Raw genomic sequence first — 25,721 nt, 5'->3', positions numbered from 1 at the left:
GGAATGCTCAAAAGATGGCTACCATGAACAGGCTTATCACTATCTACCCTGTTTACAGATTTCACAAATTACTTTGCTCATCACCCTTTAACCCCTCTACATGGATCTGAACCTACACAGAGACCCCTAGGCTTGAGCCACAGTGTTACCTGCTATTCGGTGGACTGAGATGGAAAGAAGAATAGTCAGGTAGCCGAGTCAGAACCAAGAGGATAGAGAAAATACAAAATCAGAAGACACGAGTAGTCAGTAAACGGGCCGAGGTCACAACAGAAACAAATACACAAGCCGGGAGCTGAGCACAGAGGACTGACCCAGAGGAGAACAAGGCTGTATCTGGCAGCTTCCGGCAATATGCTTCCAGCTTTAGTAGGGTGTGGTGCTTTCCAAATTGCTGAAGCAGGTAGCAGATTAATCCAGCTAGACAGAACACACACACTCATACTGTCGGACTCGATGGTACTACAGGTACCAGCAAACCTAATCTTAGTAGCTGGACAGAGCCTGCGCCTTTTACTCCATATTTGGGAGGCAGAATGAACAAACAGTTGAACACCACTCTCCTGGTCCATCCTATGAGGTTTTCTATTAGACAGTCATTGTCCTGGTGAATAAGTGAATTTTTTAATATAACTTGCCTTTTTTACAGACAATTTAAGTAGAAATGTTCAAAAATATAAAATTCAAGGATTTTTTTATTAAAAAATAATAAATGGTTTTATTATTGGCAGATGTCTGTACCAGGAGATTAGAGGGACAGCTGACATCTTCAATTTTCAAATCAGATAATTTTCAGATCCCACAGGATACAATTGAAGTGAATGCCATTACTCCAGATTTACCATCATCCCTTCACTGCAATGATCTGTCATCTGATCCTTTGAAACAGGTCCTGTCTTCTGATTCATTACCGACTACTATTTAAAATCAAAGTCACAAAATAAGCATTAAAAAACAAACTGCTCCTAATGCAAAGAAGACATTTTCACATTCAGAATATAGAAATAGTTTTCCTCTCAAAAAGTCTTTTCTTAAACATCAAAAAATTCACACAGCGAAGAATAGATTTTCTTGCTCCAAGTGTGGGAGATGTTTTAATCAGAAATCAAGTCTTGTTAGGCACCAGATAACTCACACAGGAGAGAATCCATTTTCCTGTTCAGAATGTGGGAAATGCTTTACAGAGAAATCAACTCTTATCAATCATCAGAGAACTCACACAGGGGAGAAGCCTTTTCCATGTTCAGAATGTGGAAAATGTTTTACAGAGAAAACAACTCTTATCAAACATCAGAGAACTCACACAGGAGAGAAGCCATTTTCATGTTCAGATTGTGGGAAATGTTTTGTACAGAAATCAAATCTTAATATACATCAGAGAACTCACACAGGGGAGAAGCCATTTTCATGTTCAGAATGTGGGAAATGTTTTGCAAAGAAATCAACTCTTATCAACCATCAGAGAACACACACAGGAGAGAAGCCATTTTCATGTTCAGAATGTGGGAAATATTTTACAGAGAAATCAACTCTTATCAAACATCAGAGAACTCACACAGGGGAGAAGCCTTTTTTATGTTCAAAATGTGGGAAATGTTTTAAACAGAAAGCGCATCTTGATAACCACCAGAGAACCCACACAGGGGAGAATGCCGCAACTACACCCAACTAGTCTCTGTACAGACAAGAAAGGCCCTAGCTGTACAACTAAAAACGCCACCACAGACCTAACTCCCTAATAAGTCGTTGAGGAGTTTCTCATACCTCCTGAGGAACCAGAGGGGAGGCCGCAACACAGTATCAACAAGGGGAAAGGAAAGTATGAAGTAAAACACGAAAACCCTGAATGAGAAACAAAAACACATTCATATAGGGCAAAGAAGGCAAGCTAAGGAGAACCAAAAATAAAAGGAACAAGTATAATCTCCCAGAAACCTAACATTGTTAGAATGAAAAGATACTGGGAGGGAAAGCAAACTGACCGGGAGGATAGTTTCACCTTTGTGGTGAAACTTACAAAATTCATCCTCACCAACTGTATATGTCAAACCCGTCCATTTATAATGACCATGGACAAGATAAAGATTCCCAACTCACATCAGGACCACAAGATCCCAGCTACTTTCAGCTGCATCACATCTAATGTAATGTACTTAATTATATGTAGCAAATGTCCAACTGGGGGTCTGTATGTAGGGGAGGCAAGGCAAAAACTTAGATGAATTCTCATCGCCACACAAAAAAAGAAAAAAAGAATAGATCTACTTGTGGCCACACAGTTTTACGGCCACAACTGCTTATCCTTTTCCGAAACTGATAGTTCTGCTTCACGTCACTTGTCTTATCTATTGCATTATTCCTGTGCCCTGTTATGTATAAATATGTGACTCTTCAGATTTTGTGTTATACTCTGTCTGATGAAGAGACCTGAGTAGTCTCGAAAGCTTACTGACTAATGGCTAACTGAAGAGATTACCACTGAGGACTCTCAAATTTTAATATTTTTCTCCATACAGCAATTTTAAGATCTCTCCACAGGTGTTCAATGGGATTTAGATCCAGACTCATTGCTGGGCAGAACTATCCAGCACTTTGTTTCCATCCATTTTCTGGGTGCTTCTTGAAGTATGTTTGGGCTCATTTTCATGCTGGAAGACCCATGACCTAGGACGCAAACTCCGCTTTCTGACACTAGGCACTATATTGTGACCCAAAATCCTTTGCTGATCTTCAGATTTCCTGATGCCTTGCACACAGTCAGAGGCAGCAAAGCAACCCCAAAATACCTTTGAACCTCCACCATATTTGACTGTATGGGTTGTAAATTTATTGATTATCTGTGCACCTTGGACAAAGGAACATGTGGATCTCTAAAGATGGACTTATAACCTTGAAATTGTTGATATTTTTCAACAATTTTGGTTCTCAAGTCCTCAGACAGTTCTCTTCTCCTTTTTCTGTTTTCTCCATGCTTAGTGTGCCACACATATGTACACAATGCAAAGATTGAATCCATTTCTCCCATTTTTATCTGGTTTTAGTTGTGATTTTCATATTGCCCACACCTGTTACTTGCCACAATTGCGTTTGAACAAGCTTCACATGCTTGAAACAAAGTTGTTTACCCACAATTTTGGCAAGATGCCAACAATTTTGTCCGCCCTATTTTGTGTGAAATTATGTTCAATTTCCCTTTTTTTCTCTGTTTTCTTGTGTTGTTCCAATGCATGCAAAGGAAATAAACGTGTATAACAAAACGTGTAATTTCAATAATTTTCTGGGAGAATTACTTCATTTTCTGGAACAATTTCAAGGGATCCTACACTTTTGACCATGACTTGTTTTTGTTGTCTTTTTAATTTGTTGCAGCATATTATCCTCTTCGTGTTCAGCTATATTAGGAGGCTTGTAGCAAAGTCCAATTAGCAGCTTTGCATTATTGCCATTTTCATGTACATTTACCCATACTGATTTTACATCAGGGATGTAAAGCTTAAAACATGCAGAGGGCCAAAATGAAAAACTTTGACAAAGTCGTGGGCCGACCAGAATACAGTATAATGGGCCCCACATAGTCCTCCATACAGAATAATGGGCCCTACATAGTCCTCCATACAGAATAATGGGCCCTGCATAGTCCTCCATACAGTATAATGGGCCCCACATAGTCCTCCATACAGTATAATGGGCCCCACATAGTCCTCCATACAGAATAATGGGCCCCACATAGTCCTCCATACATAAGAAACAAGAGGGAAAAACTTTGAGTCAGCGTCCCATATAATAGTGAAAAAATTACAAAATTGTATTAATTATAATTTATACAGGAAAAAAATATGAATTGCAGAAACAGAGACAGTTAATAGTAAAACAATAGAGGAGCACTAATGAGGAGCATGAGACAAATTAACATGATTATTTTCTGATGTAAATACATAATTGGGCTGCCAAAAAAATAAGAATATATTGTTAAAATGCAATGAAGCATTCAATAAAAGTGCAGGTGCTTATGAGGTAGGTCAGAAGCAGTTGCTATATAAGAGGTTAGTCATACCGCTGTCTATATATAGGTACTAATATAGATAGCTCATACCGAAGATAGCAGATCTTTATTAGTGGTATCAGTGCCCTGACCCCTTAGGCTACAGGGTAAAAGTATATCCTAATACATATTAAAGCCTAGAAAATGCACCTAAGTAGGAAAAAAGATTAAAGAACGGCAGCAAAAGATCCTAGTTACTTACCGGTAACGGGATTTTACAGAGCCCATGACAGCACCACCTGAGAGAGGGTATCCGCCCACCAAGGACAGGAACCTACTGAATAAAAAGGCGGTACCTCTCCTCCGCATTAGTTTTGTTTCAGAGCATGAGAGGGCCTCCGAAGACAGGTTAATACATAACCACCACCTCAATATTTGTACTAAACACCTTAAAAAGTGCACATCACAGTGATAAAGGGGAGGGAATTAATAGGGTGCTGTCATGGGCTCTGTAAAATCCCGTTACCAGTAAGTAACTAGGATCTTTTCCCCTTCTCCCATGACAGCACCACCTGAGAGATTTATAGAGATCAAATACCAGAGGGAGGGATCACCGTTTGCAACACCTTCCTACCAAAGGACAGATCAGTAGAAGAGGAAAGGTCAAGACGGTAATGTCTGTAAAATGTAGCGGGGGATGACCAAGTTGCCGCCTTACATATGATGTCGATGGGCACATCCGCCTTCTCAGCCCAGGAAGCAGCTACCGCTCTGGTGGAATGGGCCTTCAGGTTCTCTGGAACCGGCAGATTGCTAGAAGAGTAGGCTAAGGTAATAGTATCCCTGACCCATCTAGCTATGGTCCCCCTTGTAACCTTAAGTCCTTTCCTAGCCCCCTGAAAGGATATAAAAAAGGCGTCACTCTTTCTCCAGGCTTTTGTCACTTCCAAATACCGGACTAACACCCTCCTAACATCTAAGGTGTGAAGCTTATGTTCCTCAGAATCCCTAGGATTAGGATAGAAGGAAGGGAGAGTGATTACTTGCGTCCTATGGAATTTGGAGGCTACTTTTGGAAGATAGGCCGGGTCTGGTCTTAAGATTACTCTATCCGTACATACTTGAGTGAATGGATTGTTAACGGATAGTGCGTGCAAGTCACTGACTCTACGAGCTGATGTCAGGGCTACCAGTAGAGCAGTCTTTAAAGTTAAGATTTTTTCTGAAACCTTCTCTAAGGGCTCGAAGGGAGGTTTGGTTAATGCTTCCAGAACTAAATTAAGGTCCCAAGGAGGCATTCTTGGAATAGGAATAGGTCTGGATCTATGACAAGCTTTAATAAATCTAATGATCCATCTATTTGCTGCCAAGTCATAATTATACAGTGCCCCCAGAGCTGATACCTGCACCTTTAAGAGTACTGGTGGCTAGTCCCATATTTAACCCCTTCTGGAGGAATTCTAGTATGGCCTCAATAGGAATCCTCCCTTTGGCGGACTGACCCGAGGTAGACAAGAACTTAGCCCAGGTTCTACCATAGATTCTAGTTGTTATCGGCTTTCTACTTGCCAGAAGGGTAGTAACAAGATCCGGAGAAAACCCCTTTTGCGTCAATAGCGACCTCTCAAAATCCAGGCCGTCAAATGCAGGCCTGCTCTTTGGGGATGACAGACTGGGCCCTGCCTGAGGAGATCCGGGATGTCCGGAAGAACCCATGGATCTGCTTGGGACATTCTCTTCATCCAAGTGAACCATGGTCTCTTGGGCCAGAACGGGGCGATCACTATAACCCTCGCCCGTTCCTCTCGGATCTTCCTCAGGATAGTAGGGATCAGTACTAAAGGGGGAAAGGCATAAGCTAGAGTAAAATCCCATGGAATCTGCAGCGCGTCCACCGCAAACGCCCCCTCTTTTGGATTCAGGGAGCAAAAGGTTTCGGTCTTCCGATTGTGTCTGTTTGCAAATAGGTCTATCTGGGGCTGTCCCCACCGACCCACAATCTGCTGAAAAACGGCTGGATTCAACTCCCACTCTCCTTGTTTCAAGGTGTGACGACTCAAGAAATCGGCCTTTATGTTCTCTTCCCCTTTTATATGCAGCGCCGAGAGCGTGACCAGCCGACTCTCGGCAAACCTGAAGATCTGATCCGCTACTGACATCAGAGGGAGAGACCTGGTACCCCCCTGATGATTGATGTAGGCGACTGTTGATCTGTTGTCTGACATTATCTTGACGTGAGGACTCTGAAGAGCAGAACTGAATTCTTTTAGAGCGTTTCTCGCTGCCAACAGCTCTTTCGTGTTGGAAGAGAGACTTGTCTCGCTGTCCGACCAGAGGCCTTGTACAGAACGATCCCTTAGGTGAGCTCCCCAACCTTCTGCACTTGCATCTGTTGTAATTGTATCCGACACCTGGAAGGTCCAAGGAACCCCCAAAGATAGGTTGACCGGAGATGTCCACCAGTCCAGGGAGTTGATCACGACATCTGGAAGAGACATCTTACCATTCAGACGACCTTTGAGCCGCCTGTCCGCTGCCAGAATCTCCTGTTGAAGACATCTGGAATGGTACTGGGCCCACTGAACCGCCGGGATGCAAGATGTCATTGTACCCAACAGAGACATTGCACTCCTCAGGGTCATGGTCGGATTGCTGATAACCTGAGATATTAGGGATCTGATCTTCAGCTTCTTTTCCTCTGGCAGAAGACAGGTTTGGTTTTCTGAGTCCAGAATGAGACCCAGGAAAGACTGAACCCTCTTTGGTTCCAGCCTTGACTTCTCCAGATTTAATAGCCAACCTAGGCGTCTTAGACTGGCCATGACGTCCGCCAGGGCTAGAGCACAGAGTTGACTTGATCTGCCCACTACTAAGAAGTCGTCCAGATAAGGGATGACCAGAATATCTCTTTCCCTCAAGTGCGCTGTGACCTCCAGAATAATTTTTGTGAAGACTCTTGGCGCCATGGAAATGCCAAAGGGAAGAGCTGCGAACTGAAAATGCCTTACGTGCCTGCCGACTTGTACAGCTACTCTTAGAAACTGTTGATGATGTGGCAAAATCGGGACGTGGTAGTAGGCGTCCTTCAGATCGAGGACGCACATAAAACAGTCCGGAAATAACATCTTTATGGCCGATTTTATTGTTTCCATCTTGAACGGCCTGTAGACTAAATGGTCGTTCAGCCTCTTTAAGTTCGCAATGGTCCTGAAGGAGCCGTCCGGCTTCTTTATTAGGAAGAGAGTCGAATAGAATCCTCTTCCTTGCTCGGGTGCAGGTGTTTCCACCAGAACTCCTTTCCTGAGCAGAGAGAGAACTTCCTGCTGTAAGGCTATCTGTTCCGCTAAACCCCTGGGGGCTGATATTTTGACAGTGTTCTTGGGCCTGCTTTTGAACTCTAATGTGAGCCCCCTCCTGATTATCCCTAAGTTCCAAGGATCCTGGGGGGAACTGTCACTTAGGGGCTTTCTTATTCTCGGAGGAGGGACCCCCGAACATGAAGCCTCTGTTATACGGCTTTCTGTCTTTCCAGCTTCCTTGGTCTCTGGGAGCTTTACTGCGGCTGTATTTTCTCTTCCGAAAGGAGCTGTTAAACCGGGAACCAGACACCGTGGGAAATCCATGTTTTTTGTCTGCGGCTTTATCTAGGATGTCATCTAGACCTTTGCCAAACAAGAAGTCCCCCTCACAAGGGATTGAGCACAGTTTAGACTTTGACTGCACATCCCCTGGCCAGCTCTTGAGCCATAGCGCCCTACGGGCTGCATTAGAGAGGTTTGCAGACCGGGCAGCCAGCCTAACTGAATCTGCCGATGCATCTGCCAGGAATGCAGCCGCTCCCTGCACAAGAGGAAGGTCCGATAGAATTTTCTCCCTGGACACATTCCCCCTGATCTGGTCTTCCAATTGTTGAAGCCAGATCATCATAGATCTAGCGGTGCAGGTGGCTGCTACTGCCGGTTTAAGGGCCCCTGCTGACGAATCCCAGGCTTGTTTAAGGAAGGACTCCGCTTTTTTATCCAGCGGGTCTTTTAAGGCTCCTAAATCCTCAAAGGGCAGAGTGGATTTTTTTGAAGATTTTGAAATGGCCACGTCAATCTTAGGGGTTTTGTCCCATTTAGCCGCATCCTCATCCTCAAAGGGGTACCTCCGCTTGGAGGATGACGGCAGCTGACCCTTCCTCTCCGGTTTCTTCCATTCCCTTTCTATTAGTGATTTAATCCTGTCATTGACTGGGAATGAGCGTCTCCTCCTTTGGTCTAAGCCCCCGAACATAACATCCTGGACTGTTCTGGGCACCTTGGTATCGGTAATACCCATAGTCCCTCTGACGGCTTTAACTAGTCTCTCAGTATTATCAACCGAAAAACAAGGTCTGCCCCCCCCCATCATCATCCGAAGACTCCGATGATTATGAGGAGAGATTAGAGGAGGAAGGCAGTTCTCTTGTAAAACGGGACTCCACTGATTCCTCTGATTCTGAAGAAACTAGTTTTCGTTTATTCTTTTTGCGTGAGGTTAAGCCTCTTAAAGACTCTCTGACCTCTGTTTGGATTAGATCCTTTAATTCTAAAGAAAACCTGGGGGACTCCTCTGCAATGGTTTTCTGAATACAGTCCGAGCAAAGGTTTTTGGCATAGGAGGTGGGAAGACCAATTTTGCATAAAGCACACTCCCTGTTTTTACTTTTAGCACTACACTTCTTCGCCTCCTGCCCCAAGAAATGAAAGGAGAAGAAGGAGGAAAAGAGAGAGAAGAGCACATTATTCAGGGTGAGACTTTCACGAAGATCACTCACCACACTGCCGTTCAGACTAGGGTACCGGAGGCGGTGGTTGCCGTTCACATGAGGGCTCCCATCTGGCGGAGCTGGACTGACGAAGTCTTTTCTGACCAGTCTTGCCGGAACTCGCACACCCTCCACTGCTGTGACTTTGTCGATGGGAAGATTCTCGATGCTCCATTTGCTTAAGCTGCTTGCGCTGCTTTGATGGCTGCGGCTGCTGCTGTACCTCCTGTGGCGGTGACAGCTGCTGCCCAGGTGACTGCGGCTCCTCATTCATCATGGCGGGGATGCAGACACCGCCATCTTGATTGCTCCCCATCCTTAAAAGCAGTAGGGCTCCACCTCCTTTAGGCTCCTCCCCTTCCGGCAGCGTGCTCATTCCAAAAAAAAAATGTATTTATTTATTTTTTTAAATTTAAATTCAGCCAGCTGGCGCGCTACACCGCAGATACACTCCCTTCTGCGCGCGCGCAGCCCAGCGGCACCTGGCATGCTTGCAGCGGGATAACGGCTTTCCACCCGCGCATGCGCAGACCCGGCTTCCGGAGCACTCCGTGATAGGGCGCTCCAGCACCCCGCACGTGCTCAGCCCGGACTTCCGGCGCGCTCCGTCACAGGGTGCGACGCGCCCCCACGTGCGCAGACCCGGAAGACCTGCCGGCCGGCGCGCTCAGCTCGTCTTGCGAGGCGCAGACCCGGCCGCAGGCCCCGGCGCACGCGGGGAGGAATTCAAAAAACAGCACCTCCTCCCCACACGCAGACCCGGGCAGCAGCCAGATGGGCTGGGAACAGGGACCATCTGCTGCTTCCACGGCCTCCAGGCCGCACCGTCCATAACCCAGGTACGTGAGGTACCACCTGGTGAGGCTCCCATCAGGGACAGAAACCAAAACTGATGCGGAGGAGAGGTACCGCCTTTTTATTCAGTAGGTTCCTGTCCTTGGTGGGCGGATACCCTCTCTCAGGTGGTGCTGTCATGGGAGAAGGGGAGAAAGAGTGTATCATGAATCCTATAGAATACTTACAGCCACAGTGGATGTGAACACGGTCCTCAATGGCACTCACCCTAATGCGCGTTTCAGCACGGCTGCCTTCGTCAGGAGGTGGCGTCAATGAAGGTGGGTAGGGTTTAGAAACCCTTGAGCCAATAGAAAAGGGGGTGTGTAGTCTCTCCGCCAATGGGTGTGGGGAGGGTGTGGCATGACACATGGCAATCACCACTACACCGCCGCATCCACGGCAAACGCGTCATGTGATCCATGACGCCGCAAGCAAATGGGGAACCACGTGACCGCGCATCATGTAGCACATATTGATACGGTCAGTGAGGACACCACAGAGAACAGTGAAGCCATGCGTACCGCCCAGTCCACAGACATATATAGTCAAATACAACCGGAGAGAAAAAGAAACTAGCATAATGGGGTAAACTGTCAATAGCATATCCCAAATGTGTATATATATATCTAAGGGGTATAGGCGATAGCCAATTATATATAAGTCAGAGTTATATATAAATAAGTTAATTGACCATGACAAAATAAATATAGTATATCTTTAAGAAAAGCATGAAGTATAACATGATTATATGAGATCATAGTATAAATGAATAATCAGATATAAGAAAATATCTCTCAAAATATTGATCTATAAATGCGAAATATATACAATAATAACTGTATGGACAAAAAATGCGCACACAGAAAAAAGTTACAGATCTTGAGAGACAATACAGCGCCAGCAATTATGTCCATGTTATCCAATAGCAGAATGGAAGTCCTCAACATCATTGACGGATAGAAATGGAGATACAGTATCACGTATACAAACATGCCAATCGCCATGTAATGCCTTTATGAATATTTGGTAGAAAAAGACGACGAACTCTCATGGAGGAACACTAAAGAAATAGAAAAAAGTTAAAATACAAACAAACTACCCAACCATACTAGATAAAAAGGTAAGACGAAATAGCTAAAACAATGTGGATATAGGTGATCAGAGAAATGGGGCATAACTAATATTTTCGTTCAAGCCCAATGGGTGGAGTGTTTTTAAAGTCCAAAACCATGTGCTCTCTTTCTGGGCTAATAGTTGGCTCATTCTGCCAACCCTAATATTAGTGGTGATCATGTCAATAATAGAGATAAGCGGTGTTCGACTCGAACTGTTCGCCAATCTCAAATTCGAGCTGTTTTGGGCGGTGTTCGAGCCTTTCGGCGAACACGAACAATTTGAAAAAAATTCGGCTGTTCGAGTTTATGTTCGATAACTGTTCGTGCACCAAAATCATAACTGGATTTTTTCTCAGTAATGCTGAAAATTAATGTTAATACGCAGTTTGAGTGTACAGCGGGGCGGGGATGGATCTCTGCAGAAATAATGAAGATCTTCGCCACCATTTTCTCACTGCTGCAGCTGCATGTTAGACGGTACCGCTGTTGCTGTGTGCGCTATACTTTGTTAATTTCAAGCCAATTTTCGCACAAATCTACAGATAGCTTGGGAGTAGGGAATAGTTGTGATTGCAGTCCTTTTGAGGACTAGGTTACATCATTTCCTACGACTTTTATCAGGCAGGTCTGTGCTCTTAAATAGATAGGTTGGGAGTAAAGACTAATTGTAATTGCAGTCCTTTTGAGGGCTAGGTTACATCAGTTCCTATCACTTTTTGCCAGGCAGGTCTGTGCCAGTGCTGTGCAAGTTTTTTTCACAGCATTTGGCTAAATCTAGCAAAGCAAATCCTTTTTGGCCTTTTGCAGTGTGTGTTAGTCAGTGGAGTAGCCTATCTCTGTTGCAAGCAAACCACCTGTGTATAGAATACAAATTTTTTTACTGCACCTAGTGAAGTAAAACCTTTTGGGCATAGCATCATTCTATTAGTCCATGTATACTAACCTCCACCAGGTTGCAAATTCAAAATAATTTTTATCTGCATCTAGCTCTGAAAAACTATTTCGGCTTGTAGCAGTGTGTGGGACTTGTTCTATTAGTCCATCTATACTAATCTCCACCAGGTTGCAAATTCAATATAATTTTTATCTGCATCTAGCTCTGAAAAAATATTTCGGCTTGTAGCAGTGTGTGGGACTTGTTCTATTAGTCCATCTATACTAACCTCCACCAGGTTGCAAATTCAAAATAATTTTTATCTGCATCTAGCTCTAAAAAAATATTTCGGCTTGTAGCAGTGTGTGGGACTTGTTCTATTAGTCCATCTATACTAACCTCCACCAGGTGCAAATTTAATATAATTTTTATCTGCATCTAGCTCTGAAAAAATATTTCGGCTTGTAGCAGTGTGTGGGACTTGTTCTATTAGTCCATCTATACTAACCTCCACCAGGTTGCAAATTCAATATAATTTTTATCTGCATCTAGCTCTGAAAAAATATTTCGGCTTGTAGCAGTGTGTGGGACTTGTTCTATTAGTCCATCTATACTAACCTCCACCAGGTTGCAAATTCAATATAATTTTTATCTGCATCTAGCTCTGAAAAAATATTTCGGCTTGTAGCAGTGTGTGGGACTTGTTCTATTAGTCCATCTATACTAACCTCCACCAGGTTGCAAATTCAAAATAATTTTTATCTGCATCTAACCCAGCCAATACTTTTGGGCTAATACCACAGTTTGGCCACTCAACTCTGCTCGGTTCCCATCTATTGTTTTTTGTGCAAACAACTCCAGAGTTGTCAATTAGTTAACCACCAAAATGAGTGGAAAAAGGCCTGCTGCTGGTGGAAAGGGGAATAGGCGTGTTGGGAAGGGAAAAAAGGTTGTGTCCGTGGGGTAGGTGTTAAAGCAACAGTAACATCGGCAGAAGAAAGACCATCTTCCAGCCAAACTAAGATGTCTACTTCTTTTAGGGACAATGTGATAAGATCCCTTTCTTACGGCCACGCCAATCGCTACAAATTCCAGATGAGGCACAAAAACAGCAGGTGCTTCAACGGATATCAAGCGCTCCTTTAACCCCTTAATAACATCTGACGTACTAATACGCGTCTGTGCCCTGGGACTTAAGAGCCAGACCCGTATTAGTACGTCATCGCGATCGCGCGCGCACACAGGCTGTGCGGGCGCGATCGCCGCCGGGTGTCAGCTGATTGTCACAGCTGACACCCAGTACTATGTGCAGGGAGCGGTCCTGCACCGTTCCCAGCACATTAACCCCCGCGATGCTGCGATCGAAGTCGATCGCGGCATTGCGGGGGCAAGGGGAGGTGATCGGCGATACTCACCTCCTCTTCCGGCTTCCAGCGCAGTCTGCAAAGGCTTCCCGGGTGTTGCCATCCAGCTCAATCAGCCGAAAAATAAAAAACTTATAGCTCTCAGAATAAAGCGATACAAAAAAATATTTTTTCTATAAAATAGCTTTTATTGTGTATAAGCGCCAAAACATAGAAAAATGATACAAATGTGGTACCGCTGTAAACGTACTGACCCGAAGAATAAAGCTACCTCATCAATTTTACCATACGCGGAACAGAATAAAAAAACAAAAAAAAAACAATTCCTGAATTGTTGGTTTTTGTTTATTCTGCCTCCCAAAAATCGGAATAGAAAGCGATCAAAAAATGTCACGTGCCTGAAAATGGCACCAATAACAACGTCAAGTCATCCCGCAAAAAACGAGCCGTCACATGACTGCCAAAATCTGGAAAATTATAGCTCTCAAAATATGGCGATGCAAAAACTAGATTTTACAAAAAATGCGTCTTTTAGTGTGTGACAGCTGTCAGTCATAAAAACCCCATATGATTCTGGCATTGCTGTAATCACACCGACCCGAAGAATAAAGTCGTCTAATCACTTATACCGCACAAGGAACGGCGTCAAAAATAAACTCTTGGGTTAGGATTGGGCTAGGGTTAGGGCTGGGTTTGGGGCTAGGGTTGTGCTGGGGCTAGGGTTGTGCTGGGGCTAGGGTTGTGCTAGGGTTAGGGCTGGGGTTGGGATTTTTTTCAAAAGTAAGAAAAAATGATGACGATATGGCGACTAGTGTTGAGAGCAAGTGCTCGCTACTTGAGTTTGCATCGGGTGCTCTGGTATGCATTGAGTATCGTGGGTATTTGAGTGACATGCTCGAGTCTCTGCCCCATATGCTTCGCAGTCAAAAACTTTACGGGGATTGCCTGCCATGCACGAGCGATCCCCGCATGTTTTTTTTGGGTGTCTAATAACCGTGAAACATGCGGAGCAGGGACTCGAGCATGTCACTCGAGCACACGCTGTACATGGTGCATACCTGAGTACCCGATGCAAACTCAAGTAGCGAGCACTTGCGCTCAAGAATAATGACAACTTATTCAATATGATGACCTAATGTAAACAAATTCTGTGCCGTACCTCTGGGTTCAAAATGTTCACTATACACCTTAATAAAATCCTTTAGGGGTATAGTTTCCAAAATGGGGACACTTGTGGGGGAGCTCCACTGTTTAGGCACATCACGGGCTCTCCAAACGCGACATGGTGTCCGCTAACAAATTGAATGGAAAATTGGCTCAAATTGTTAGCGGACACCACATTGCGTTTGGAGAGCCCCTCTGTGCCCAAACTTTGGAGCTCCCCCACAAGTGACCCCATTTTGGAAACTAGACCCCCCAAGGCACCTATCTAGATGCATAGTGAGCACTTGGAATCCCCAGGTGCTTCACAAATTGATTCGTAAAAATGAAAAAGTGAAAAAAAAAACACTTTTTCATTTTTATGAATCAATTTGTGAAGCACCTGGGGTTCCAAGTGCTCACTATGAATCTAGATAGGTGCCTTGGGGGGTCTAGTTTCCAAAATGGGGTCACTTGTGGGGGAGCTCCAATGTTTGTGCACGCAGGGACTCTCTAAATGCAACATGGTATCCGCTAACAAATTGAATGGAAAATCGGCTCAAATTGTTAGCGGACACCACATTGCGTTTGGAGAGCCGCTCTGTGCCCAAACTTTGGAGCTCCCCCACAAGTGACCCCATTTTGGAAACTAGACCCCCCAAGGCACCTTTCTAGATGCATAGTGAGCACTTGGAACCCCCAGGTGCTTCACAAATTGATTCGTAATAATGAAAAAGTGAAAAAAAAAACACTTTTTCATTTTTATGAATCAATTTGTGAAGCACCTGGGTTTCCAAGTGCTCACTATGAATCTAGATAGGTGCCTTGGGGGGTCTAGTTTCCAAAATGGGGTCACTTGTGGGGGAGCTCCAATGTTTGGGCACACAGGGACTCTCCAAATGCAACATGATATCCGCTAACAAATTGTCGGCTCAAATTGTTAGCGGATATCATGTTGCATTTGGAGAGTCCCTGTGTGCCCAAACATTGGAGCTCCCCCACAAGTGACCCCATTTTGGAAACTAGACCCCCCAAGGCACCTATCTAGATGAATAGTGAGCACTTGGAACCCCAGGTGCTTCACAAATTGATTCATAAAAATGAAAAAGTGTTTTTTTTTTCACTTTTTCATTATTACGAATCAATTTGTGAAGCACCTGGGGGTTCCAAGTGCTCACTATGCATCTAGAAAGGTGCCTTGGCGGGTCTAGTTTCCAAAATGGGGTCACTTGTGGGGGGGCTCCAAAGTTTGGGCACAGAGGGGCTCTCCAAACGCAATGTGGTGTCCGCTAACAATTTGAGCCGATTTTCCATTCAATTTGTTAGCGGATACCATGTTGCGTTTAGAGAGTCCCTGTGTGCCCAAACATTGGAGCTCCCCCACAAGTGACCCCATTTTGGAAACTAGACCCCCCAAGGCACCTATCTAGATGTATAGTGAGCACTTGGAACCCCTAGGTGCTTCACAAATTGATTCGTAAAAATGAAAAAGTGTTTTTTTTTTCACTTTTTCATTATTACGAATCAATTTGTGAAGCACCTGGGGGTTCCAAGTGCTCACTATGCATCTAGAAAGGTGCCTTGGGGGGGTCTAGTTTCCAAAATGGGGTCACTTGTGGGGGAGCTCCAAAATTTGGGCACAGAGGGGCTCTCCAAACGCAATGTGGTGTCCGCTAACAATTTGAGCCGATTTTCCATTCAATTTGTTAGCGGATACCATGTTGCGTTTAGAGAGTCCCTGTGTGCCCAAACATTGGAGCTCCCCCACAAGTGACCCCATTTTGGAAACTAGACCCCGCAAGGCACCTATCTAGATGCATAGTGAGCACTTGGAACCCCTAGGTGCTTCACAAATTGATTCGTAACAATGAAAAAGTGTTTTTTTTTCACTTTTTCATTTTTACGAATCAATTTGTGAAGCACCTGGGGGTTGCAACTGCTCACTATGCATCTAGATAGGTGCCTTGGGGGGTCTAGTTTCCAAAATGGGGTCACTTGTGGGGGAGCTCCAATGTTTGGGCACACAGGGGCTCTCTAAACGCAACATGGTGTCCGCTAATTATTCAAGCAAATTTTACAATCAAAAAGTCAAATGGCGCTCCTTCCCTTCCGAGCCCTACAGTGCGCCCAAACAGTGTTTTTTCCCCAAATATTGGGTACCTGCATGCCCAGGGGAAATTGCACAACAAATTTTGCGGTCCATTTTTTCTTGTTACCCCTGTGAAAATAAAAAAAATTGGGTCTAAAGTAACATTTTTGTGAAAAAAGTTAAATGTTCATTTTTTTCTTCCACATTCAAAAAATTCCTGTGAAGCACCTGAAGGGTTAATAAAGTTCTTGAATGTGGTTTTGAGCACCTTGAGGGGTGCAGTTTTTAGAATGGTGTCACTTTTGGGTATTTTCTGTCATAAAGACCTCTCAAAGTGACTTCAAATGTGATGTGGTCCCTAAAAAAATGGTTTTGTAAATTTTGTTGGAAAAATGAGAAATCGCTGGTCAACTTTTAACCCTTATAGCTCCCTAACAAAAAAAAATTTTGGTTCCAAAATTGTGCTGATGTAAAGTAGACATGTGGGAAATGTTATTTATTAACTCTTTTGTGTGACATATCGCTCTGATTTCAGGGCTTAAAAATTCAAATTTTGAAAATTTCAAAATTTTCGCCAAATTTCCGTTTTTTTCACAAATAAACGAAAGTGATATCGAAGAAATTTTTCCACAATCATGAAGTACAATATGTCACGAAAAAACAATCTCAGAATCAGGGGGATCCGTTGAAGCGTTCCAGAGTAATTACCTCATAAAGTGACAGTGGTCAGAATTGTAAAAATTGGCCCGGTCATTAACGTGCAAACCACTCGCGGGGCTTAAGGGGTTAAGTGGGCTCTCCTCCACCTCAACTTCAACATCACAAATACTCCAGTCCTCAGAGGTGTCACCCCAATCGCACTTGCTTCCTCACAGCTCCCAAGTCTCTAGCTGCCCGTCTGAGTATGGGGTAGAACAGATGGTTGAGTCTGCAGAGCTGTTTACTCATACTATAGCCTGGGAATCAGAGGTCGGCTCCAGAGCTTCTGTGAATCCAGACGAGGAAATGATCTGCACTGATGCCCAGAATCTTTATGAGTCGGATCCAGGACCAGACGCAGAAGGTTCTGACCATAATCTAGACCCTCGTTCCCAAACTGTAACTCCTGTTGGTGGAGACAATGAGGAAGACGATGATTAGACTCAAATACCTGATTGGAGCGACAACTTTAGTTTTTTGTCAGGGCAGGAACAGGTTGGCTCTGAGGATGACGGGTGTGATAACACACAGGGTGATGATGATGAGGTTGGAGATCCCACTTACTGTCAACCCACAGTCAGCCAGTCGATGAGGTCAGCAGAGGAGGTGGAGGAGGATGCTAGTGACGACGAGGTCAGGTTGCGCCTTCCTGGACAGAGACGTAGTACTGGAAGCACGTCAACAACTGCATCCTCAAACACAACTCTGCCTCTGACCACAAGTCGTGGTGGCTCTTCAGGTCGCATGGGTGCTAAGCATTGCATAGCCTGGGTATTTTTTCAGATCGATAAGGATGACCCAACTCGTGTTATCTGTAACATTTGTCAGCAAAAGCTAAGTAGAGGCCAAAAAATACATAGTTTGAGTACTTCATGCATGAACCGGCACATGGATATGAAGCATAAGTTGCAGTGGGAAGCTCACTGTGCTACAATACGGCCTAACCGGCCAGGCCAACCACCGTCTGCCACATCTTGTGCATCCACGGCCTCTTCATCCACTGTGACTGGGGGGACAGCAGTCACACCTGTTTTGGGACGCAGACCTGCCACCTCTTTACCCGCAACAGCCAGCGTGATTGGCAGGTCATCATTTTCTTTGGAGGTGGAAACACCAGCTGGTGTTCAGCGCTGTCCGACATCGATAGCACCACCTCTGGATAGGCAACCTAACGTGTCCGCCTGCATCTTCCTCACAGACCGGCAGTTTGCCGGGGACACCCTTCTCAACCCCGTCTAAGCACAACAGCCAGCCCTCGGTCCCTCAGATGTGGACAAGTAAAAGACCATTTCCTCCTAGCCATGAGAAAGCTAAGAGGTTGAATTTCACCATCTGCAAGCTCTTGGCTACAGAAATGCTGCCTTTCCGCCTGGTGGACACAGAGGATTTTCGAGACCTTATGTCCATCGCAGTGCCCCAGTACCAGATGCCTAGTCGGCACTACTTCTCAAAGAAAGGTGTGCCTGCTCTCCACCAGCATGTCGCACACAACATCACCGCTTCTTTGAGAAACTCTGTGTGTGACAGGGTGCATTTCACCACAGACACTTGGATGAGTAGGCATGGACAGGGGCGTTACATGTCGCTGACTGGGCACTGGGTAACTATGGTGACAGCAGGACAAGGGGATGCTGTCCAAGTCTTGCAGTCCCCACGAGTTGTGCGTCAATCCTCTTTATCTTGAAGTTCCTCCACTGCTTCTGCCTCCTCAACCTCCTCTCGGTCCTCCACCTGCACCCAAAGCCTGTCTGGTCATGCCACAAGCTTTCTAACTGTGCAGAAGTGATCCTGCACACCTCCTTACTATGCTGGCAGCAGGGCTCAACGTCATCAGGCGGTTTTTACTTTGAAATGTCTGGGAAATGTGAGTCACACAGCTGAGGAGTTGTGGTCAGCTCTGGAGAACCAGTTTCATGAATGGTTGTCTCCACTGGACCTGAAACCAGGGAAGGCCGTGCGCGACAATGCTGCAAACCTGGGTGCGGCCCTTCGCCGGGGCAATGTCACACACGTGCCTTGTATGGCTCACGTGTTGAACCTGGTTGTCCAGCAATTTGTAGCCCACTATCCCGGACTAGATGGCCTTCTGCAGAGGGCACGGTCGCTGTGTGCTCACTTCCGCCGTTCGCATCCCGCAGCTCAGCGACTTACATCTCTACAGAAGTCGTTGGGCCTGCCACTTCACCGGCTAAAATGCGATGTGCCTACCCGGTGGAATTCAACTCTGCACATGTTGCAGTGACTGTGGCAGCACCGACAAGCCCTGGTGCAATACGTTCTGACGTATAGCCTGGGCCAACGAGATCCAGAGGTGGGGCAAATCACGCTGGAGGAGTGGTCTCAGATCAGGGACCTATGCACCCTTCTGCACAGTTTTGAAATGGCGACGAAGATGTTTAGTGCTGACGATGCCATTATCAGCATGACTATTCCGGTGATTTACATGCTGCAGCACATGTTAAACAGAATTCGGAGTCAGGTGGTGGCACAAGAGGAGGTGGAGGAAGTAGAGGAGGAGGAGTTGTATGCGGAAGGGCTAACATCTGCAAGGTCCAGACGGTCGGCAGCACCAAGGCGGCAGGCATGTGAGGGTGGGGGAGATGGATTTACCAGGGAGCATGGTAGCAGCCAAACTAGTGAGGAAGGTGCAGGAGCCCAGGAAGAAGTGGAGGACGAACTGATAGAAGACTCATCAGATGAGGGAGACCTTGATCACATTTCTGTTGTGCGAGGTTGGGGGGAGAGGGCAGAGGAAGGAAGCATGATTGTTACCTCGCCACCAACACAACAGGGACTTGGTGCTCCTGGATGCGCAAGACACATGAGTGCCTTCTTGCTGCACTACCTGCAACATGACCCTCGAATTGTGAGAATTAGAAATAATCCTGACTACTGGGTTGCCACACTGTTAGATCCCCGGTACAAAAGTAAATTTGCAGAAATTATTCCTGCCATAGAAAGAGATGCACGCATGCAGGAGTATCAGCAGAGACTGTTGCAGAATCTTACATGTGCTTTTCCCCAAAACACTAGTGGTGCACGTAGTGAATCTCACAGTTCCAACTTGCCAACCGTGGGACCGTCGAGTGTTCAGCACTCAAAACGTAACAGAACCACAGTATCTGCTGGTAACATAAATTTTGCGGAATCATTTCACCACTTTTTTAGCCCATCCTTTGCAAGGCCACAGGAGACAAGAAGTCTGACACATAGTCAACGCCTAGAGACGATGGTACAGGAGTATCTCCAAGTAAACATTGAAGCCATGACTGTGTCACTGGACCCTTGCTCTTTTTGGGCTTCCAATCTGGATAAATGGCCGGAGCTCGCCACTTACGCCTTGGAGATCTTGTCATGCCCCGCAGCCAGCGTTCTGTCTGAACGTGTGTTCAGCGCTGCTGGTGGTGTGCTGACAGATAAGCGCACGCGGCTCTCCACTGATAATGTAGACAGACTCACGTTCATAAAGATGAACAAATCATGGATCCGAAATGACTTTTCTACCCCTGTGTCATCCTGGGGAGAGTAAAAGCTTGATGATTTGTTAAAATCACCTCACCAACCGTTTTAAGCTTTCAAATTACTAATCTTGTTTATCTGTATCTTGGCTGGAAAATAATTTGGGCCTTGTAGCAGTTTGCAGTACTGATTCTATTAGGCCATCTATACTAAACTCCACCAGATTTAAAATTACTAATCATGTTTATTTGTATCTTGGCTGGAAAATAGTTTGGGCCTTGTAGCAGTGTGCAGTACTGATTCTATTAGGCCATCTATACTAAACTCCACCAGATTTAAAATTACTAATCATGTTTATCTGTATCTTGGCTGGAAAATAATTTGGGCCTTGTAGCAGTTTGCAGTACTGATTCTATTAGGCCATCTATACTAAACTCCACCAGATTTAAAATTACTAATCATGTTTATCTGTATCTTGGCTGGAAAATAATTTGGGCCTTGTAGCAGTTTGCAGTACTGATTCTATTAGGCCATCTATACTAAGCTCCACCAGCTTTCAAATTAATAATAATTTTTAGCTGCATCTAGCCCGGAAAATAATTTTGGGGCTCCTAGATGCGTAAGACACATGAGTGCCTTCTTGCTGCACTACCTGCAACATGACCCTCAGATTGTCAGAATTCGAAGTAATCCTGACTACTGGGTTGCCACACTCTTAGATCCCCCACACTCTTCGATCAACCTTTTCATTTTAATAAAGACAAAAAAAATGGTCATTTTTTAAATTATAAGCATTAGCAGGTTATTAGAATCTGAAATCAAACAGTTTTCAACTCAAAACTTTATTCTAGGTGATATTACATTTGCACCTAGGACCCCTTGTTCGAAAGGAGCTTCTGAACTCTCTCGTCCATTGAATTTGTCAGGTTTTGGATGGTTTCTGCTTCAATTGTTTTGCATGAGGACAGAATACCCTCCCAGAGCTGTTGCTTAGATGTGAACTGCCTCCCGCCATCATAGACACTCCTTTTGATGATGCTCCAGAGGTTCTCAATGGGGTTGAGGTCAGGGGAGCATGGGGGTCACACCATAAGTTTGTCCCCTTTTATGCACATATCAGCCAGAGATGCAGATGTGTTATGTGCAGCATGAGACGGTGCATTATCATGCATGAAAATGATCTTGCTGCGGAATACACTGTTCTTCTTCTTGAACCATGGCAGGAAGTGCTGTTTGAGAAACTCCACATACTTTATGGAGTTCATCTTTACCCCTTCATGGATCCTAAAGGGGCCAACAATCTCTCTCCCCATGATTCCAGCCCGAATCATTACTCCACCTCCTCCTTGTTGGCGCTGTAGCCGTGTTTGCATGGGGTGTCCATCAACCAGCCATCCTCCACTCCATCCATCTGGACCATCGAGCTTTGCACGGCACTCATCGGTGAACAAAACAGTTTTGAAGTCAGTCTTCATGTATTGTTTGGCCCACTGGAGCCGTTTCTGCTTGTGTACAGTGGATAGAGGAGGTTGACAGGATGGCTTACGCACAGCTGCAAACCTCTGAAGGACCCTGCATCTTGTTGTTCGGGGGACGTTGGAGGCACCAGCAGCTTCAAAAACTTGTCTGCTGCTATGACAAGGCTTTTTTGCCGCTGCTCTTTTAACCTGACGTAATTGCCTGTAGGAAAGAGTCCTCAATTTTCCCTTATCAGCACGCACACGTGTGTACTGTGAATCAGCTACATTCTTCTTGATTGTGCGATGATCAGGATGAAGTGTCTTGGCAATGTTGATTGTAGTCATGCCTTGACCTAAACACTCCACAATTTGTTGCTTCTCAGCAGCCGACACATCCTTTTTCTTTCCCATTTTGCCAGAAAATTTAGGCTGCTTAATAATGTGGGACAGCCTTCTTAAGTAGTCTTGCCTTTCATTGGACACACCTGCCAAACTAATTAGCACAGGTGTCTGCAATTGCTTACAGTGATATAAAGAGCCCTGACACACATCACCATCAATGAGTTTAACTGACGAACAAAAAAATTCTTACCTTATCACTCTTAAACACTTTTTGCATAATAATTTGTAACACAGTGTACATGTGCTTTTCCACAAAACACCAGTGGTTCACGTAGTGAATCTTACAGTTCTAACTTGCCAACCGTGGTCTGTATGGAGTTGTTCAATAAAGGGCCCAAAATTAAGATAACATAGACGGGAGAGGTCTCTATGAATACGAATTCCTAAGTATTTGATACCCTGTGAGGGCCAGGCAAAGGGAAAGTTGGACTGGATGGAATTCTGTATGGATTTGGGGAGGGAGACATCGAGGGCCTCAGACTTCGCTGCATTGATTTTAAAATTTGACCATGTAACAAAGTGATCTATTTCCGCCATAACAGCAGGGATGGATATATGTGATTGAGTGATATATACTAGGACATCATCAGCAAATGCAGAGCACTTGTACTCTGTGCTTCCCACCTCAATCCACCTAATATTGGGGTTATGGCAAATTGATGAGAGCAGGTGCTCCGTCACTAGGATGTATAAGAGAGGCGACAGAGGACATCCCTGCCTTGTCCCATTGGTGATTATGAAAGGTGATGAAAATGTTCCATTTATCTTCAGCCTAGGTGACGTATTGCGATACAGGGCTGTGATTTTGGCTATAAAAGGGTCCCCTAGACCCCTACACCAAGCTTTTTAAGAGAATAATATATGGCGCGCCAGGAGACTCTATGGAATGCTTTCTCAGCATTCAACGAGAGTATCTAATTACAAATTTTTAACTGCATCTAGCCCAGGAAATACTTTGTGCCTAGTAGCAGTGTCTGCTAGTCAGCGGATTATCCCAGCTGTTAAGCAAGCTACACCACCTGTAGTTTGGACACTTAATTTTTTCAAAGGAAATGGTTCGGGCCCCCGGGACACTCAGTGAAGTGCATCGGGGAGGCACCCCAAGGCACAGGGGCTGGGACTGGCGGTAGGACGCCTTGCGGTGGACCGCCAAGCTCGATCCTTATAAAATCTTTTTAACTGCAGCAGCTTTAGTGGATGCTACTGGAGCTGGAATTACGCTGCTGCTGGCATGAGACTTGCCCTCCAATAGATCCTTGTAAAAGGGTTTAAAGTGTACTCATTCAAATTAGAGAGACAATTTAAATTAAAAAGATTTGACCTGCCTCCACCGCAGGGGGGCTCGCTCGACCCACCAGTGGACAGGCACCAGTATTGGGAGAGGGGGGCTGGTCGTCAGGGTCCACCGCGGCTTTGGCACAAACCCGGCGACACGGAGGTCACACGGGCAGGAACGGATTGGCCGTGTCGGCTTCGCACTTTTTTGGTTTTAGAAGGGCATGACATGCCTATATCTGTGTCTCCCCCTCCTTTTACTCCTCCACCTCTTTTCTTTTCGCATGACTATATGTACTTGTCACTTTTCCATGTGTTAGTTGTGTCTTCTGAGCAGTTTGTCAGCTTTTGGACACCTTTGAAGGTGTTTTCTATGTGTTTCTATGTGTTTTTGTTTGCCTGCCATTGGTTTTAACGGTGTTCGATGAACATTTCGACGAACAGTTCGGCGAACATACGGGTGTTCGACGAACCGAACCGAACTCGAACACTATGGGGGTGGCTCAACACTAGTCAATAACCCTAACTTTAAGTTTAGATGCGTCACACTTATGGTGTATTCTAAAATGGTTGGGAATAGTTTTTAACGTAGAAATATCAGTTTAATTTACCGCCTCTTCAATACCTAGGACGTGTTCACGTATTCTTGTCTTAAGTTGTCTAGTTGTGAGCCTTACATAGATTTTAGTACACAGGCATGTCGGATAATAGACCACCTCTTTAGAGGTGCAAGTTATCGGTTTGGTGATGTAATAGGTCCTAGAGCCCTGGGAATCTGTGAAAGAGTTAGCATGTTCAGCATTATGACACGCCACACATCTACCACATGGTACACATCCATTTACTGGAGGTAGTCTTTTCAAAAAATTAGGGGGAGTGGTAGGATAACAGTGGCTTCTCATAAGATGATCACAGAGATTTTTTGCTTTTCTGAAGGTGATTTGCTGTCTCTCTGGTACATATTTTGCCAATATGGGGTCAGCCATTAAGATGGGCCATGATTTGTTAAGACAGTCACGTAATTAAGTCACTTTAGAGTGGAATGTTGTAGTGAACCGTAACTAGTGATGAGCGAGCATGCTCGCTACTGCTCGGTGCTCGCCCGAGCATCTCACTGCTTGAGATTCTTGGCACTCGCCGAGTATTTCCGGGGTTGCTCGGCGAGAGCTCGGGTCCCCTCCCTGCATGTTAGAGCGTTAGAGCGCCAATCAACATGCAGGGATTGTCTGCCACACACTAATGCTGCAGCCATGTTGGTTGTGGCATTACAGTGATTGGCTGGCCGCACAGCGGCATCAGGTCTACATCAGACCTGGCACCGCCATGCTAGGCAGGCAGGCAGGCAGGGTATATAGCGGACTGCAGTGCACATAGCAAGAGGGTCCATTCCACTTCTGTCTGCTGGTGCTTTTACATATATTTGAAGAAATAGGCCCAGGTATCAGGGGCAGGAATATTTTTTTTTTTATCTTAATCCTGATTATTTGCTTAAAAAGCAATCCAGAGAACACCGTTTATCTGCGCCATTTGCTTGTTGGCACTGCAGAATACAGCCAGGTCCTTTCCATATTAAAGCGCTAAAAATCCAGCTATTTAAAACTGTGGTTTGTCCGTCACACTGATCACATACAGTGCCTATAAGTAGTATTCAACCCCCTGCAGATTTAGCTGGTTGACACATGCGGAATTAACTTGGCATTGTGACATTTGTACTGTAGATCAGCCTGGAAGTGGGAAATGCACTGCAGCAAATATTGTTTTTTTTTTTTTTAAAAAAACGTTAAAAGTTAATTCAGAGTGTCATTTATTATTCAACCCCTCAAACCACAAGAATTCTGTTTGGTCCCCCTAAAGTATTAAGAAGTAGTTCAGGCACCAAGAATAATGAGCTTCACATGTGTGGATTAAAGATCTCTTTTGCCAGCCTTTTCTGACTATTTAAGACCCTCCCCAAACTTGTGAACAGCACTCAGACATGGTCAACATGGGAAAGACAGAGGAGCATTCCAAGGCCATCAGAGACAAGATCGTGGAGGGTCACAAGGCTGGCAAGGGGTACAAAACCCTTTCCAAGGAGTTGGGCCTACCTGTCTCCACTGTTGGGAGCATCATCCGTAAGTGGAAGGCTTATGGAACTACTGTTAGCCTTCCACGGCCTGGACAGCCTTTGAAAGTGTCCTCCCGTGCCGAGGCCAGGCTTGTCCGAAGAGTCAAGGCTAACCCAAGGACAAAAAGG

The 25,721-nt window shown here is 45.1% G+C and overlaps 1 protein-coding gene across 3 annotated transcripts in view; it reads left to right on the top strand.

Annotated features, from left to right (window-relative positions):
• Positions 1 to 25,721, top strand: part of LOC141192443 (gastrula zinc finger protein XlCGF53.1-like) — a 58,985-nt gene that overhangs the window by 14,209 nt on the left and 19,055 nt on the right. Inside the window, exon 7 of one of the 3 annotated variants that reach the window (XM_073661972.1) lies at positions 732 to 1,064. The exons of 1 other annotated variant lie outside the window; for it this stretch is intronic. In XM_073661972.1, the coding sequence (XP_073518073.1) occupies positions 732 to 925 (194 nt within the window). In that variant the 3' untranslated portion in view covers positions 926 to 1,064. Of the gene's footprint in view, positions 1 to 731; positions 1,065 to 25,721 lie in introns of those variants that run through there. One more of the 3 variants, XM_073661973.1, reaches the window with a different exon arrangement.

Source organism: Phyllobates terribilis, unplaced genomic scaffold, assembly GCF_046119375.1.
Source record: "Phyllobates terribilis strain yellow unplaced genomic scaffold, ASM4611937v1 Scaffold_61__1_contigs__length_8056638, whole genome shotgun sequence".
Classification (NCBI taxonomy): domain Eukaryota; kingdom Metazoa; phylum Chordata; class Amphibia; order Anura; family Dendrobatidae; genus Phyllobates; species Phyllobates terribilis.
Note: the sequence above shows the minus strand (reverse complement) of the source record. Positions and strands in the feature narration are given on the sequence as shown.